Source organism: Sturnus vulgaris, chromosome 19, assembly GCF_052056855.1.
Source record: "Sturnus vulgaris isolate bStuVul1 chromosome 19, bStuVul1.hap1, whole genome shotgun sequence".
Lineage (NCBI taxonomy): Eukaryota > Metazoa > Chordata > Aves > Passeriformes > Sturnidae > Sturnus > Sturnus vulgaris.
Window position 1 is genome coordinate 6,903,895 of NC_142261.1, and position 17,469 is coordinate 6,921,363.

Consider the following 17,469-nt stretch of genomic DNA (forward strand, 5'->3'; position numbering starts at 1 on the left):
CTATTTTCTCCGTTCAGGACAGCAACTTAAACCAGCCAAGTGCCTGCGCTGCACAGTAAAGTGCCTGTACCCTCAGGTAGGAATTCTGCACTTGCTGGGAGCTCTTGTGCAGGGAATTGTTTCCTTCTCTTGCACTAGAGGCCTCCTTCTCGGTGGCTTTCATCTCTCATGGCTTACCGACACTGCTACAGCATGTTGAGGTTAATACCGGGACGGCAATTTTCTAAAGAGCCCGTGGCAGTGCCGGTGCATTCCCGGTCTCCAGGGCTGGTGGCGCAAACCGTGTGCTGGCGGCGGGAGGAGAGGACAGGACAGGCCGGGCGGGTGCAGTTCAAACCCTGCCCGCCTTGGGCAGCGCCCTCCCGCCCGGCAGCCGCGGAGCTGCGCCGCGTGTTCCGCGTGTGCGGCCGGAGCAGCGAGCGGCGCCGAGCGGAGCCGCGCTCACGGTGAGGCCCGCGGAGGCGGCGGGGCCCCGTCAGCGCCGGGCGGAGCCGCCGCCGCGTCTGTCGGGGGGCGGGCGCGGGGCGGGCGCGGGGCGGAGGAGGTGGAAGCCGCGAGGCCGCGGAGGTACCGTCCCTGAGGGCGTGCGGGCACAGCCGGCGTGCGGCGGGCGGGCCGCGGGCCGGGCATGGAGCGGTGGGTCGGGGCCGCCGGGGGCTGGGATTCGCTGTGGGGAGCCGGCTGGGGCCGATGGCCGTGCTGGGAGCTCCTGGCCGCCTGCGCCGTCATTGGCGCCGTGGGCTGGCTGCTGCGGCTGTGGGACAGGAGGCCGGGCGGCCGCCGGGCGGCGGCGGCGGCGGCGGCGGCCGCCATCTCCTCCCCGACCCCCATGGCGTCCCCGGCTCCCCGCTCCGGCCCGGCGCCGCTCGCCGCGGGGAGCCAGCGCTGCAGCGGGAGCCGCCCAGGTGAGAGACTCGGGGGAGGCCGGGGGGAGGCGCTGGCGCTGGCCCTGGCCCCGCGGGAGGGCCGGGAGTGGGCACCGGGCACCGCCCGGGGAGGCCGCGAGGCCTTTCCCGCTCCGTGCGCGGGCCCGGCCGCGCCGCCCGTTCCCCTTCCCGCTTTGTCACGGCCGGGCCCCGCCGTCTCCGGCTCGGCGGCAGAGTCGGCTCCGCCCGCCCCACCCGGCCCCGCTCCCGGCCCCGCTCCCGGCCCCGCTGCTGCTGCTCCTGCATCCCCTGCCCGCCCGGTCCGCGTTTGGACATAGGTGTGCGTTTCTCCTTCCTGACAAGTTGTCCCTTTTTCCTTCCCTTTCTTCTTCTCCCGTGGCTTATTTCAAGTTTGTTTAGCAGTTCCCTTTCAGCCACGTAGTTCATAACTGGTGGCTCATTTGCCCACAGGCGGTACAGAGAAATCACCCCATCGCCAAGCCACGCTTGCTCTAACATATGCAAATCCTATCAGCCGAATACAGCCAAAGACAGGATGTGACTCTCCATTCCTGCCTCGGGAAAAAAAACAAAACAACCAACCAAAAAAGAACCAACCCAGCCAAAAAGCAGTTTTCTTAGATTACTCATTTATTGCAGGATTTAATGAAAGTAGTAGAGTAAAATAATACTGCCATCCTTAGAGGTCAGTCGTTTATTCTGTCATGGTTCTAGTCTTATTTTTTTGGGGGGGAGAAGATTCTGCTGTTTCATACTGATCCGGTGAGACAAGGGAAAATACATTTCTTGCCTATTCTTCCCAGTTGTGATTGGTTTGGAAGAACCCTCGAACATGCGGTTGTTCTTTAAGCAGTTACTCATATTTGCAAAGGTAACTGGCAAGGCCTTACATGCTGAACTAGAAGAGGTGCCAACCTCAGTGTTGGCTGTGCTCTGGATCATTTTAGTTATATAATAATTTTACAGTTCAAATAATCTCATTTTGCACCTGCATGCAACAAACGGTCGGAGGACTGTCTCAAAACGAGCAGTTGCTGTTTCTCAGGTTAGCAAGTCACACATTTTGTTTTGGACAGGTTAAAATAGGTAATGAAATTAAAAACCAATGATGCTTATCTAAGTTAGCTGAAATCTTATTGTCAGAACACAAACAGATTTTATGAGTGTTCTGTGTTGTCATTCCAACAATGTTTTCCCCATTTCAACACCAAATGCCCTGCAGAAAACTCTTCATACCAACGGCAGATCTTAAACCTGACTCCTCACTGCTGGTCTGCTTTGTCATCTCGTTTTGATTCAGTTGTGTCAGAGTTGTAATAGACACAGAAAATAAATAACTTTTTTTTTCTTTAAACAAAATTTTTGAGCACTAAGTTTTAGGTACCAGTTCTGTCAAAACATAAGACAGCAAAAATCACTCACAGCGTTTTTTTGCTTAACCACAAGGCAGGAAGGATGTTTGTGTGTTCCTGTCTACCCTCCGTACATGAATTATATATATATATATATATATATATATATATATATATATATATATATATATACAGGCATGCTCTTCTGCAGAATGATTGTGCTAGTTCTGAACCCTAAAGATAGAAGCATTTCTCAGTTAATTCTTTGAGGCATTATGTTGACTGCTCAAAGTATTTTCATTGAGCTGTTTTTGCGATAAACATTCTCACCCCTGAGTTTTTATCTTTCTTGTCATTTTACAGTTATGTGGTCTCAAAAGGAAAATCCTTAGAATAGCAGGTTTGGATATTTTAATTGACCTTAGGGGCACATCCCTTGATTAAAACATACTGGTATCAAATTTTATTTTAAAATATAGAGGATAAAGAATTGAAAACAAGTGATAGGATCTCTCACATCTGTCGTTGTAGTCTTGTGGGCAAGTCAGATAATCGAAACAGCGAGGTTGCTTGGAGGCTCAGGAATCACAAGGGAACTACAATACTTTGGGGAAGTGGCTCAGCACATCAGCTGTGGCTCTGCTGCTGTTTGGTAGTGGGGCTTTTCTACTTGGAAATAATCTCATTTCCCATTGTTTCAGCAAGGTTCCAGTTAATACTTGTGAAATATTCAGGGACTGAGATGATGTTGTTCTCGAACCACAGACATTCAAAATAAGATGTTTATAAAAAAGAGACAGTTCTCAAAGGAATGTCCCTCCAAGGAAACAACCCTCAAACTCACATGACTTGTCTTATAATAATTGAAAGACTATGTAAGTTTGGGTTTAAGTACATTTCCATAGTATTTCCTGATACTAGGAATGTGTTTGTTCTGACTCTGATTGCAGTGAAACTTAACGTGGTGTTGTATTGACTGCTGCTGAAAGCTACAAAAACTTACTGTGTGCATTTGTGTTTTTTTAATATATGAAAAGTAGTCTTTAGTTTTGTTAACTGAAGATGAAACCCGAAATTGAAAATAAACTACTAAAACGGCCATGCACCCCTGTCCAAAGCAGTGCAAGCCTCATGAAATGGCTCAGCAGTGCAGGAAGGGGCAGTGTAAGGCAGGAGTGAAGGCAGGCTGAGGAATAGCTCAGCTGAATCGTTTCTGTCTGGAGCTTCCCTTCCTGAGCAGTGTGTGCCGGGAGAGTCACAGCCTGTGTGCAGGTTTGTAGTACCTGATGAAATAATGTGAAAGCTTCTTACATTCTTGAGCTACCCAAATCTTGTATTTTCAGTTGTGTTTTTTAGAGCAAGGAGTTTGTGTTGGCATCAGCTTGGTTTTAGTATCTTCTGGCTGCCCGGTGTGGAAGCTGTCAGTGTGGATTACATGGAGGGACGTGAGCTGGGGGAATTGTCTCATAGCACAGAGAAGGATATTCCTGTAGAAATGAAGAAATTCTCCTAGCTTCTGTTTTTTGTTGGAGAGGGAGATCTGAAAAGATCAGTTGTTTTTGTCTTCTGGCTGTTTGCTCTCAAAACAGGCCTGGGAAACAACGTGTTGTGTACATATTTCCAGCCTTGCATCACAGCCAGAGAAAGCCTGCCCTGGTTGCTGCCTAGTGCTTAGCCCTTAGACTTCTGTCAGCCAGAAAGTCCTAAGGAAATACTAGAAATAGTTCTGTGCCTTTAGCTGGAGGTGCAGCCCCTTTTCTTGGGACTGACTGGTGCTCGTGTCCTTGTATTGCATTGCACAAATAGATCGTGCCTTTCTTGTCCAGAATCAAGTATTTCTCAATCTGTCATAAATTTTAATGAATAAATGCTCTAGATGGAATTTTCACTTCATAAGAAATTGAAAAAGGGCTACCAAGAATGATATGTAAGCTGTAAATATTCTTTTAGGTACTCCAGAGAGGAGGAAATAAACTTGGTATAGGTCTGGTAACTTAAAAACGTTGAATTGAAAAATATTTTGTCGTCCCTGCACTGCAAGGATCTCTTCAGAATCCCAAGAAATTGCTAAGAGGCACTTTTTCCCTTGTCTTTAATACACCATTTAAGTAGCAGAAGAAAAGTTGTGGTTTTGACAGTTTCTCTCCTTTTTTGCCTTTCCTGTAGGTGAGATAACAATGGATACAATATTATCCCGATTAAAGAAGCTCAGCCACGATGAGCTTAGAGAAGAGATTGTGAGAGCAGGACTGAAATGTGGGCCCATTACTGCAACTACGAGGTTTATTTTTGAAAAAAAATTGGCTCAGGCACTATTGGAGCAGCAAGGAGCATTGGAGGAGGAAGGGTCTGCTCTGTCCGAGGAGGCTGCTGGAAATGTCCCAGTGAATCACAACAGCCATGGAAGTGCTGCTGAGGAGGCAGACTTTGGGTACTGTGTGGGTCTGAACCCTCCAGAAGAAGATGCTGTGACACACATAAACTGTTCAGCTCCTGCCTGTGGTGCTGATTCACAGATCACTGCTCAGACACCGTCCAGAGATCCTCCACTGTTCTATGGTGTTTGCCCAGTTTATGACGACATATTGGCAAGGAATGGTAAATACTCGCTTCCCTTATTTCCAGGGATAGGCATTTTAGTCATGTCTAGTACAATTCTTTTGTGTAGCAGCTGTTCTGAACACCACTGCATTAGTATGTAGGCATTGCTTGAAGTATTTCTTTGTTCCTGTAAACAGTATTTATTTGATCTTCTGAGGCAAAGAAACACATTTATAAGACATCCCAGGTGTTTGCCTTTACAGTTCCTACACATGAGGATCTTCTATCCTGTGTAGCTCAGATGAAGAAAATTATTTTTTATTGCTATTCTGGGACCCATCCTGTGCCCTTAATCTCTCTCAAGAATAAAAAATATCCTGTAAATAAACAATCAAAATAAACTATTTATACTGTCATCAGTTGAAGCTTAAATGATCCCTTCTAAAAGTTTTCACATCTTCCTTTCTGTTCCTGATGGCAGTAGAGTAGTGCACAGGATCATTTCCTCCGAGGCAGTAGTAAGAATTCTTACTAAGAAAAAGTACATTAAGATATCCTTATTGGAACAATATCATTGAAAGGAGAAGAAGTAGGGTTTGTTTATTATCTAAGATTCTCTGTAGAGATCTTAAAGTTATGACAGTGGATCAGTTACAAAGTTGGTCTTTCTGAACAAGACAGCATCCAGAGATACTGGGTGAATGAGCTCTGAGTTTGCATTTCCATCTGGTAATGAAATGCTTTGTTGAAGGTGGCCCATCCATGAAAAGGGAGCCCTGTGCAGGGATCACCTGACATTACCTGGAGTGCGTGGGAGGCTCCTGCTCAGTTTCCCAGAATCAGGATTTAAGAGGACTTTTGATCTTTATACCATGTTTGGAAGAGAAACAATCTGAGACCAAAGCTGGAATGATAGTCTAAAAATTCTGTAATGCTATTCTAGGAATTGAAATCTGAGATTATTGAAACAATGTAACTTTGGTGGTTCTTTGTTGCAGAGAGAATACACGTTTATGAAGATAGGAAGGAAGCTCTCCAGGCTGTTAAGATGATTAAGGGTTCCCGTTTTAAAGCTTTTACAAACAGAGAGGATGCTGAGAAATTTGCTAAAGGAATTTGTGATTATTTCCCATCTCCAGGCAAGTCCTCTTTATGTTTGTCTCCAGTGAAAATGGGATCATTTAACAGAGGTAAGTGGGGAACTGACTTCATGTCTGTACAGTAAATGCAATCGACAGCGTTGATTTTTTTTTTTTTTTTGTGAGAGAAGGAGCAACTGCCTTACCAATATACTAATAACAGTAAAATTCAAAGGGTGAAGCACTGAATAAATTGAAATTTAAAAGAATGTTTAAAATGTGGAAAATGCTTTAAATGTAAAATACAATTGCTACTCTTCTAAAGCTGAAATATAGGTAATGGTCTGTATGGCTTAGTAGTCCATGGTCATATTTGTAGGATTTCATTTTACTCATGGACTTCATGATTTTCAGGATTGATAAGACACTGATAAAATTGCACAGTATATTAAAAGTGTACTCAATTCTTAAGTAAATTTGTAAGTTCAGAAATAAATTGATAAGCGCTGATCATATTTCAGTGTCCCCAGTTGCTAGATTAAAAGGATTCAGGAGTCACAGAACTGCAGAAGCAGTTTTAATAATCAGAAAATTGTTGTTTCTTGCTGAATTTTGCTTTTAAGTTTGGATGGGAACAGACTGGTAATTATAAAGTTTACCAGTCCCCTATTAAAGTCTGAAACAGTTTTACAAGATGATTAATCATTTTCCTCTCCCTCCTTATTACTAACTACTAGTGTATTTAAGTGTCTTGTTACTGAGTTCAGTTTCCTTACTCCTGTATATTAAAGATGCCAAATTAATACATGGCTTAGATTAAAAGCATTGTTTTCATGACCTGGGTGTTCAAATGGTGATCACTGGAAAGAATGTATCTAGAAGGGAGTGATTTGTGTTCTGGTAGATGGTTTATGCTCTCCTGAGAGTGAGACTGCGAATAAGGAGAGAGCCAACAGCTACAAAAGTCCACGGACTCAAGACCTCACAGCGAAGCTTCGGAAAGCTGTTGAGAAGGGAGACACAGCAACGTTTTCAGAGCTTATTTGGAGTAACCCTCGTTACCTGATCGGGTCAGGAGACAACCCAACAATTGTACAGGTAAAAAAAACACAGCAGCAAAATGGGGAAATCCAGGTTCTGGTTTAGTGATGTACCTTTTGAGGCCTGAAAGCAGAATTGGAAGGAATGATGTTTCCTGCTCCTCCTTCAAGACACCTTGTTCCACCCAGTGCAGGGTTTCTCTGTTCATTGACAGCAGCTGGGGCACTTCTCTGTAAGTCACCCTGAGAGCTGCCTTTGCTCCAGCAGAGCTAAAGGAACTGAGTGTGCAGTTCTTCAGGGGAGGAATAGTTGTATTCAGTAGTACAAGAATAGTCTTGTCTTCTTACTCTTTGGTCTCACCAAGTAATTGCAATCTTTTTTAAAACAGACTAAATTTAAGCACCAGGGTAGGGCCTAGGCTGTAATTAGGTGTTCCTACAGCATTGCTTACTCAAGCACCCCTATTAAATTCCAAATCCATGTATAAGGTGCCATTTAGCAAACACTTAGGATCTTAGTTCAACGTGTATCATACCAGCTTTGTGAAGTTGATGGCATTTTTTATATAATAGAGCAAAGCAGCTTAATTTTTTATGTCGATACTCATTTTCCTGCTCTTTATCTAAACTGAACTTCCTACCTACCTTTATTTTCTAATATTATACCTTTTTTGCCAGATTCTTTTCTTAAATAAAGGCACTGAGTGTAAGAATAATTTCATTAATTATAAGAATAATATAGGTGTAAAGATAAGTCTTTACAAAACTATCTATATAAGACTCGGTGTAGGAACCTGTGTATTTTCACAGTTAAATCAGTTACATCTCTGGGTGTAAGAAAGCTGTTTAGATTGAGGTTCACTCTAATATTGGTCTTTTTTTCCAGGAAGGGTGTAGGTACAATGTCATGCATGTTGCTGCCAAGGAGAATCAGCCTGCTATCTGCCAGTTATTGCTGGACACTCTGGAAAATCCAGAATTTATGCGGCTGATGTACCCAGATGACAACGATGTCATGTTGAAGAAACGCATCCAATATATTGTCGACCTTTACCTGAACACTCCAGATAAAATGGTAAGATTTGGGGGGGTACCTCTTTTATTATTATTATTAATATTAGTATTATTATGGCTTAAGGATATGCAAGGGAGACTGAACAAGAAAGAAAGGGAGCTGTCTGTGAGTTCTGTGGGTTTGGTAGTCATTATTCTGCACTATAGTGGGAAAAGATTTGTTAAGAGCTGAGGTAATTAGTCATGACATGTATCTACTTTCCTCAGTCTCAAAATCAAATGTGTGGTATTGACTTGGTCATCTTTCTAAGTGCATGTGAATTTTTCCCTTTTTCCCGCTGCAGTGGTTTGATACTCCATTGCATTTTGCCTGCAAGTTTGGGAATTTGGATGTGGTTAATGTGCTTACCTCACACCCAGCCATTGTAAAAAATCCAAGAAACAAATATGATCAAACTCCAGCAGAAGTAAGTCTCTCCATGTCCACAGCAAACCCAGAAATGTTATCTTGATCAACATTTTTCATATTGAGACATTATCATAGACCATATCTACCATAGAAAGAAGGCTTGTAGTGAGGTGCTAGTGTCATGATTAAAGAGTAAATTCTGTATAACATTAAAAATATTTTATGCTGATTGTGTCTGTGGAAAAGTTATAGAATTTATGGAGTTGGATGTATTTTAGTTGGTCTGCTATGAATTAAAAGTACTGGGTGAGATGGGTAGGGGCCAATAATGTGATTGTTCAGGAAGAACACACATTGCAGTTGATTTGAAAATGAGGTTATTATGCTGCCCTAACAACTAAAATTATATTAACAGGTAGTTTGTGAAAGAAGCAAGAACAAATCTGCTGAATTGAAAGAGAAGATAAGAGAGTACTTGAAAGGTCTGTATGCAGAATTTTGTACTATATTAGGCATGTATTTTGGCTCTTTGCTGTCTTATGTTTGCTTTCCATAGTATTTCAGTTTATAAATGATGCTGCTGTACAGTGCTCTGAAAACCAAAGAGAAACTCTAAAACTGAGCAGGGACAGAGAACTTTCTGTCTTTTAAGTGACAGTCAGAACTCTTACTGTATGTATCCCAAGTTTGCTCTCATGGCTCTGTAATGTAGGCAAGGCCCTGATTCAGTAAGCCTGGAGCAGAGTGTTAATGTAAAAGAAACAAAAATTTTTTACAGGGCAAGAGGCGTATCTGTCATGCTGGGGAGTCCTGTAATTTTATAATTTCCTTGACATAGAACTTCCTCTGGTTTGTTGTGTCTATTTAGGCATTTGCAAAACGAGGCTGTGAAATTTATTAAAGACCCTGAGGCAAGGGCTCTGTGGATCATTGCAGGTGTTTTTGTGTTTGAAAGAGAAGGGAACCTACACTAAAATGTGATCTGTAGCCACTGAAGCAGTGAGTCTGAATTACAAATAGTTTTACTAATGAAGTAAAGTGAGATGGTTCAGTATGGGTGCATTGATAGTCCAGGAAGAAGCAGCAGGCTGCTGTAACATAAACTGAATGAGAAAGCTCTCTATGATTTCTTTTAGGTCGTTATTATGTCCCACTCCTGAGGGCAGAAGACAATTCCTCAGCTCCGGTCATTGGGGCTCCCTGGTCGCCCGACCAGACGGACGATGGCCCCCAGAGAACTTGGCCTAAATACCCTGGCAGCCCCAAAGACCCAGTGCTGTCCATCAGGGCTTTTGCAGGCCCCATGAGCCCCTCAAAGGTAAGGAGAGAACTTCCTGTGACTCCAGTGCTAATGCTTCTCTCTTCTCTGAATAAAGATCCCCACAGGGTTCCCTGTGTGGAGCTTGCTCCTGGTACAGGTTGTGGCTCTCTCTTTGCTGAGGAGGTGGATCGTCCTCCATGGAGAAGCACAGAAACTTGTAAATATTTTTTTGTTGCTGAAAACAGAAATGTGGTGTACATCATAAGAGTAGAAGTTCAGTCAAAAATTGTTTTCTTTTCCCTCTCGGATTCTATTCAAAGAGCACCTTTGGCAAACCTTTCATTGCTTACAGATAATTGCTATAACTTTCTAACCTGAAGCAAAGCCTTTCAAGGCAGCTATGAATCAGTTTTAAAAACCTTAACTGTATCTTTATCTCATTTCTACAAGTTGCCACTGGATGCTGGAAGCAGTTTAACCTCTTCTTGTTGAATTAACATTTATGTATTTTTTTAGATGGAAGAACTGACAACCAAGTAGTAGGTATTGGGATGGTTTTGGAAATGTGTTGACTGTATAGTGGAGAAGCAAAACCTTTAGTTTTCAGAAGGAATACTTAGATACCTGTTAAATATATTCCAAACTTACAGATGTTTATTTGACTCATTCATTTAGTGTGAATCTGCTGCAAGTACAACAGCTTTAGAAACAGTGAGTAAATACAGTGGAGGACTTTATGTCATCTGGTGGTTGCATTCTTTAAGACTGAGATCTACCAAAATGCTTAATGCTTTTTCTCCTTAATGTTCTTGGTCAATTTTTTATTCAACTGACAGAAATTTAAATATCATTATACTCTGAAAAATATTATTTAGGGTGTAAACAGTTCATAATTTTGATTGCTGATAGGTACTTTTAATGTCAGAATGTAATTCTTAGTCTTCATTGCAATCTTTGTCATATACAGTCAAGAAGTGCAGGATTTTGCAAGAAATTTCCCTTGAAGCATTCCAACTTCAAAATAGACAGCAAGAATTTATTCTAATAATTGTAGCAAGTCTGTGCATATAAGAATATCCCCTTTGCATCCTAGAAAACAATGACTAGGAAGCATTTGTAATTAAATAGAATGAATGGCAAAATCACAAGACACTTCTGTTTCCTGCTGCACACACATTAAAAGCAGGCAGATGTGGTGTCTGTGCAGTTGATTTTCAGATGATTGTACATTATGGTCCTTCTCTTTCATGAGCAGTCAAAAGATCAAAGTAACCACCAGTAGTGAAAGGAGTAACTTTAGATCCAGTGTGAGATTCTTCACAGCTGGAGTTGAGCAGCACTTGTGGACAGCAAGCAGCTGAACATCTTCTAGACCTATAGGTAGATGTGTAGCCAGCACTGAGTTAGTTCATACTGTGGGGAGTAGTTTTTGAATTTATTTCTGTTTTTTAAAGGCTGAAGAATTTCGCAGGCTGTGGAAGACTCCACCTCGAGAGAGAGCTGGCTTCTTTCACAATGTCAGAAAATCTGATCTGGAGAGAGGTGTTGAAAGAGTTGGAAGGTATCTAAAAGACTGTCAGTATAAAAACTTACTAATAGAGCATATAAAAGCAAAAGACTATGCTGAGAGTACAATTACTACTTACTGCACAGTATCTTGGGGCAAAAGCTACTGCAGAAATATATGACAAAGTATTTTGCAGTTGGATTTTTACTGTATTTTTATGTAAACAAGATAGTTAAAATGTGAGACCTGACTTTCTTAGCTTTGGCAATAAAGATATTTTGGCTATTATTGATGGTATGTATGGAATGCTTTTCACAGGCATTTACTTTCCTCATTTGTCAGATCTAAAACTATGCATAGCCTGTTTGTTCTGTGAAAGAGAGGGATTGTTAAAAGGGACCAGAGTGAAAAGATCCTAATACAAATGTGCTGCTTTATAAAAGCTGTGTGTGTGTGGTGTGTCCCTGCAGTTAAAATACCTTCTAGCAGCAACACATGGAAGAAAATACTTTGTTAAAAGCTGACTGCATTTAATTCTTTAAAATAATCCCTCACTTCCTCTTCCCTCTCCCATTCCCAAATAGAAAAAGCTGGTGAATGCAGTATCAGTGGGGATTCCTCTCTATCTGATGTCTAGATACAGTCAGCTTAAAGATAGCAATGTTTATGCTGGTAACTGTAAAAATAGTAGATGAAATGTGAAAAATGCTCTAGAACAAATGAGGTGATACTTGCATTGCTAAGGATGTGTCTGCTTTTGCAGACTGTTGATTGTTGTGGGATTGTGTTGCCTGGTTGCATGTTTGTGCTCGTGTTCATAGCTGTTAAAATGTGATCAGAAAAGTTGTTGTCAAACTAATATTTATGTCTTCACAAATGATTCGTTTTATTTTATTTATTGCAGGGAGTTAGCTCATGAACTGGGGTTCCCGTGGGTTGAATACTGGGAATTTCTGGGCTGTTTTGTTGATCTGTCTTCCCAGGAGGGGCTGCGAAAATTAGAAGAGTACCTGAGTCATTGTGAAATGAGCGAAAAGGCTCAGCCAGAAACAGGGGAAAATGAAACCTGCAATAGATATAAAACTCCACATCCCTCTGGTAAGAAAAGAGCAAATGCTGCAAACAATGGGTTGTACCTGGGGACAAGAGGGACAGAAAAAGCTCGGTGCCCAGGGGAAGCAGTATTCACCTGTTGTGGTTGCTATTATTAATCTGTTACACAAACAGTCTGATTACAGCATCAAAAAAAAGAGACAACAACACTGAATGTAGAAGTACAATCTTTATCTTTCATGTGAAGTGCTTTACTTGAGTGTAGCCCCCAAATGAAATCCCTGTAGGAAAACCTCTATCTTCAGTATATTTTCACTCAGAGCATTTGGGCATTCATCTTAAAGTATAGAATTTAGTAATCCACAGATATGGAAAAATAACATTTTAAAAATTAGAGCATACTTCTTTACAACTGTGAGTGTACAAAGGCACAAGAAGCAAAACCAAGGAAAGCTTTTGTACCTTAGACCACTGCTTGCCACATGTGCATTTTGCATTTGTAATTTTAGTCAGGTTAGTTCATGCTGTTACATAAAATCAGAGAGGTCTTTGGGAAATAGAGTAAGGCATAAAGAATGTGTATTTGTTCCTAGCTGATATACTCGACATTCTGTTTAAAGTCTTCTGATGTATTGCTCTTGTTACAATTGTTTATAGGCAAAAGTAAAAAGTCCTGCAATTCCATTTCTGTTGGAGCATTTTTGGATGAGGATGATGATGACATGAGCTTAGAAGAAATTAAAAACCGACAAAATGCAGCACGAAATATCAGCCCCATTCTGGTGTCCAAGGAGCCCAGCATTGATGCCATTGGAGATGCCGAGTGTGATATCCTGTGTGCAGGAAACATCATCGAGACCTCAGCTCACCCTCGGCACTACGAGAAGGGAGCTGCTGCCAGCAAAAATGGGTTTTGCAGTCCTGTCTCCAGTGAAAGGATCATCAGTGACAGAAAGCAGCTGCATGATGGCTCAGAATGCTTCATGCCACCCATTTCCAATTTGATGTCAGAATTTGAAACCCTGTCATTCCAAGAACAAGAGGCTGCAGGAGTATCTCATAAACTCACTGAAAAAACTGAGAATGAGGGAATTCTGGACAAGACTTGCTCTGCAGTGTCACTGGCAAGTTCTTCTGAGCCAAGTGTTACAGGAAAACATGGAGAGACCACATTAAGGACAGACTACAAAACGTTACTAGAAAAGGAGAGAGTGTCCAGAGAATCTGGAATTCAGACTAAGGAGGCACAACAACATCGAGAACTGTCTTCCCAGAAGTTTCTTTCGAAGACTTCACCCACAAATGACAATTTAAAGTTATTCCTTCTTGGGTAAGAATTGCCTTTTCTAACTCTTACTTGCACAGGCAATCTCTTTGCTTATATAAAACTAAGTGGTTTGGAATTGGGGTGTTTTATTGCCTGAACAAATACATGGTTCTCTTTTCATCTAGTTCTGTTTCCATTCTAGGGAGCAGCCGTCGAAGCTGGATGGTGATGTCTTAGCAGCTATAGAAGGAGCAGAGATCGATCCCCAGAAATTCCCAATGATTTACAAATGGAAACGTGCAGTGCAATCCTATTCCTCATCTGACAGGCAAAGGTATTGCTGCAAACTCAGTCACAGGAGTTGAAGTAGATCTTTAGTGGGTCAGCTTGAATAGCAGAATTTCAGACCTTGTTGCGCCCAAACCCGTATTTTAAATATTCAGCAGAATCAACTGTTTTCTGAAGTTAATCACCAAAGCCTTTTTGACTGGTGTCTATTGATAAAGAGCTTCCTGGTACCGCAGTCCTGTCTTTCTATTCCACTGCTGTTCCAATTAATTTGAGCATGTCTCCACAGACAAATCAGACATGACTGTTTTCCATTTGGCCAGTGTCTCCCTTTGCTGATTTGGTACTTGGATCCTTCACTGGACTCAGTGATAGTTGTGCTGTTGGTTTGTACAACTCATCCCTGTTGTTGATGCAGTGCAGGAATGTTGTGTTTGTTGCCTTGTGATACTTAGGTTGTGCCGAGGTATGTTAAGGTGAATTTACTATCTTTAGGCATCTTTTTATTAGTTATTTTTACCCTTTATTACCCCAGTCCAAAGAAGTTGTTCATGTGGAGAATGGTGTATGTCTTATGTGGCCATTTTAAAAGAAATTACGTCTTACTGACTGGGGCAACACGTCTGTATAGAATATTTCATGATCTTCCTGTTCCTTCTCTTCCTCCAGACCTGTCTCCTACCAGATAGGATTTTTCTTAGCTGTTGCATTGGTTCTGAGATCTCAAGTGATTCCGAGTTAAAGTGCTGCTCTCATTATTGCAGATCCCTTTCAAAAGTGTGCAGTGACTTCTGGTTTCTTTCAGTTGGCCAAGTCCAGCGTTGAAGGCAAGATTCCAGTCCCAATCCATCGCTGCTGGCCTTCCAAACGCTTCAGGGTATCCCAGTTCAGGAAGAAACAGCCCCATACCAGGAAGTCCAGGAAAACACGGCAGCGCTGCCTCGTTCCCTCCGGAGCCGGGGAGCCCTGGGCGCTACAGCCCCGCCTGTGTCCTGCGCTACTTTGCAGAGCCTCCTGCCCACTAAATACAGCTCTTCATCCCCGGACTTCAGTTCTGTTTTCATTGTTAGAGTGGAGGAAGAACTACAATGTTACTAAGGTGACATGAGGTTTGTACTTGGCTATTTATTTTTCCTCAATTGAGGACAACTGTATGTTTAAAAAATGGAATATATGTCTTAATGCCATATACAAGGTAGATTATTACTGGTGATAAGCAAGAAGTTTGTGACAGTGCAGTTGTCCAGTAGCTGTATTAACGCTTGTTGCCAGTACCACACTGGGCTGAACTGTCCCTTAGCAATGGTGGTATTTGCTATCACTACTTATGCTCACTGTAATGAACACACAGCCCTCAACTGCCTTTCTTGACCTTGGATAGTCGAGGAAATGCATCATCAGCAAACAGAAGGGAGAGGAGATTGATGGCAGGAAGTGAAACATTCTCCTGCTTGCAGGGGGAAAAGCCTAAAACGTGCCTGGGAATGCAAGGAGACCTTTGCATTGTGGAGTAGGGATGTGAAAGCCTGTGCATACAGCAGAGAGTGTTTCCAGCCAGCTGGGCTGGGCAGTTGATTCCCACACCCACCCTCACCTGTCTGTCCGTGTGTGTGCACAGCTCGAGTCTCTGCTTGTTCTTAGGCTGTTACAGACTGAGATCTACTGAGTGCTTTAGAAAAAGTACACTGTAGAAACTATTGGGGTTCCTTTAAGTGGTAGTGGGAAGATTTAAGGAAAACTTAAAAATTAGCTGGTTATTTTTTCCCCAGAGAAGCTGTTAACACTAGCAGATATGAATAGTTATTACACAAAAGCACATCAGCAATAATCTCAGCAAATTTACCAGCAAGATACCTTATATTAATGGTCTAGTTTGTAATATATTAGCATGGTAGCCAGTGGCCCAGGAGGTGGCTATTTCCCAGCTGTAAAGAGAGAGGACTGAGGACAAAATATTTTTATGAAACCTGAGCTTTTACTGTGTCTCTAGTGTTGATGTGGTAATGAAATGAGTTTTTGTTACAGCAGTCACTAATTTTATTCTGCAGCCTTCTGTAAGAATGACTTGTTTTGACAGCATGATGCTGAGAATAAGAAAGCTTTTTGAAACTCCAGAGAGTTCTCCCTATCAAGCCTAGTACTTGTAATGTTGCGTGAAAGGCTTCCAGAAACAGCTCTCTAGGTAAAAAAAAAAGAAAAAAAAAGACCTCTCTACTGTTAGAAGATAAATCTGGTCAGAAGATGAAGCTTTGCAGGGCTGTGCTGGTGAGAAGGGATGGATTTGGGTGGTGACCTGGCAGGGCTGGAAGGGAAGGACACCCAAGTTTAGCGGGCAGGAGGCGGGGGGGGGCCGGCCCGGCCTGCCCAGGGTCCCACCCCGCCCTCCGGGGCCACTGCAGAGCCCGGCTGCACACACGGCAGTGACTGTTCGACACAAACTGTGCACCCTCACAGCTTCGTGATTGGTACAAACCTAAACACTGCACTTAATGCTTTTGCAAGCTCAGTAGTGCCTTTTGTAATATATTTTTTTAATTAAGTTTTTTGTTCTTTTAGAAGTTTTTAAAAAAAGTGGCATCCACTTACTATGGGCGGATAAAATACAGTTTTTCTCTGGGCTTTCTGAACAGGATGTCTTTTAATGTCTCAAAGTTGGATTATTTGGTGCAGTAGCTCTCCACGGGGGGAGAGACTTCTCTTTTAGAAATTATTCTTAAAAAAATAAAAAAAGCTTACTTTGTTCTTTTGTTAAAATTGAACCCAGTTCCATGGAGCTGGACATTAAGAAGAGCTACTTTACATAAATCCTTCTCATTCAGTCATATTCCAGACAAGTACCACGGCCCTGGGGGGTGTCATACTTTAGGAAACATGTTTGAAAAAAAACCCAGAGCCAAAACCACAACCTTCTGTTAGCAACTATATTGACTGACTTTTTCATAGGTTTGGGGTGGTTTTTTTTATTTTTTATGTAGCAGGCTCCATGGTCTCAAAATATTTTAATATCTTAGACACCTACAGTTTTAGTCCAAAAGATTCGAGATTGGGGTTTTTTTTGGCTGGGTGGTTGGATTTTTAAAATAATTTAATATAAATTATATCTTTATCATTCTGGAGAAATTGATCATCTGATGTAATTGCCTAATAGCATGTTAGAGCCAAACTGCTGGGGTAAGATGCTGTGGGTGCAGCTGCTGTTCTCCACCCTGGTCCCCTTTTGCTAAGAGTTTGTTACTGAGCCAGGAGACTGATACTAACACTCTAGTTCTTTGTCCTTTTTACGTTTATTATGCTTTGCTTTATTATTTTAATATTTAAATGTATGTTACTGGTATGTACATGTAGCAGACACCCCCCCACACCCACCCCTCTACCCACACACCCACCACACCTTGCCTTTCACTTTGTAATGTTTTGGTTCAGTCAGGAGAGTATTTTTTTAAACTGTGTTATATAATGTGCATTAGTCCTGTTGTACTGCACTTAAGAGGTCATTTTTCTAACAATGTGTTACTTCAGCTATGACAAAAATAGCAATTTATGCAGTGATTTGATCATTTGTGATTTTGTGAAGAAAGCCCTTCAACACTGAGCCTGTGGAGACACTTTAAATCAGAGTGATAGTGCTTGAATTGTGTTTTCTTGGCCAAAATTTCACTTTTAAAGGTGCAAAAAATTAGTTGTGCTTTTGTTGGTTGTTTTTTAATTAGCAAAGTGTCATGTTAAAAATACAGAAGTATCCCACTTTATATTAAAATCAGATGAATAGCT

General features: G+C 42.0%; 1 protein-coding gene across 2 annotated transcripts; it reads left to right on the top strand.

The window, feature by feature from the left end:
• Nucleotides 1-610: 610 nt before the first annotated feature.
• ANKLE2 (ankyrin repeat and LEM domain containing 2) lies at nucleotides 611-14,743 on the top strand. 2 transcript variants are annotated; one of them, XM_014894515.2, is made up of 13 exons: nucleotides 611-905; nucleotides 4,406-4,837; nucleotides 5,779-5,970; nucleotides 6,764-6,957; nucleotides 7,786-7,974; nucleotides 8,258-8,380; nucleotides 8,738-8,804; nucleotides 9,459-9,640; nucleotides 11,038-11,144; nucleotides 11,995-12,188; nucleotides 12,801-13,473; nucleotides 13,613-13,744; nucleotides 14,504-14,743. In XM_014894515.2, exons 1-13 carry the CDS (start codon nucleotides 629-631, stop codon nucleotides 14,721-14,723), a joined length of 2,982 nt encoding a protein of 993 aa, XP_014750001.2. In that variant the 5' UTR covers nucleotides 611-628; the 3' UTR covers nucleotides 14,724-14,743. The 2 variants fall into 2 exon arrangements, with proteins under 2 accessions (XP_014750001.2, XP_088032236.1); XM_088176110.1 differs by having other exon boundaries at nucleotides 5,779-5,919.
• The last annotated feature ends 2,726 nt before the right edge of the window (nucleotides 14,744-17,469 follow it).

Excerpts from the sequence above, each read along its gene's own strand:
- ANKLE2 (XM_014894515.2), top strand. The coding sequence starts at position 629 with ATGGAGCGGTGGGTCGGGGCCGCCGGGGGCTGGGATTCGCTGTGGGGA. Across the intron at positions 4,838-5,778 it reads CGACATATTGGCAAGGAATG|AGAGAATACACGTTTATGAA; the intron begins GTAAATACTCGC and ends TCTTTGTTGCAG. Across the intron at positions 8,805-9,458 it reads GATAAGAGAGTACTTGAAAG|GTCGTTATTATGTCCCACTC; the intron begins GTCTGTATGCAG and ends GATTTCTTTTAG.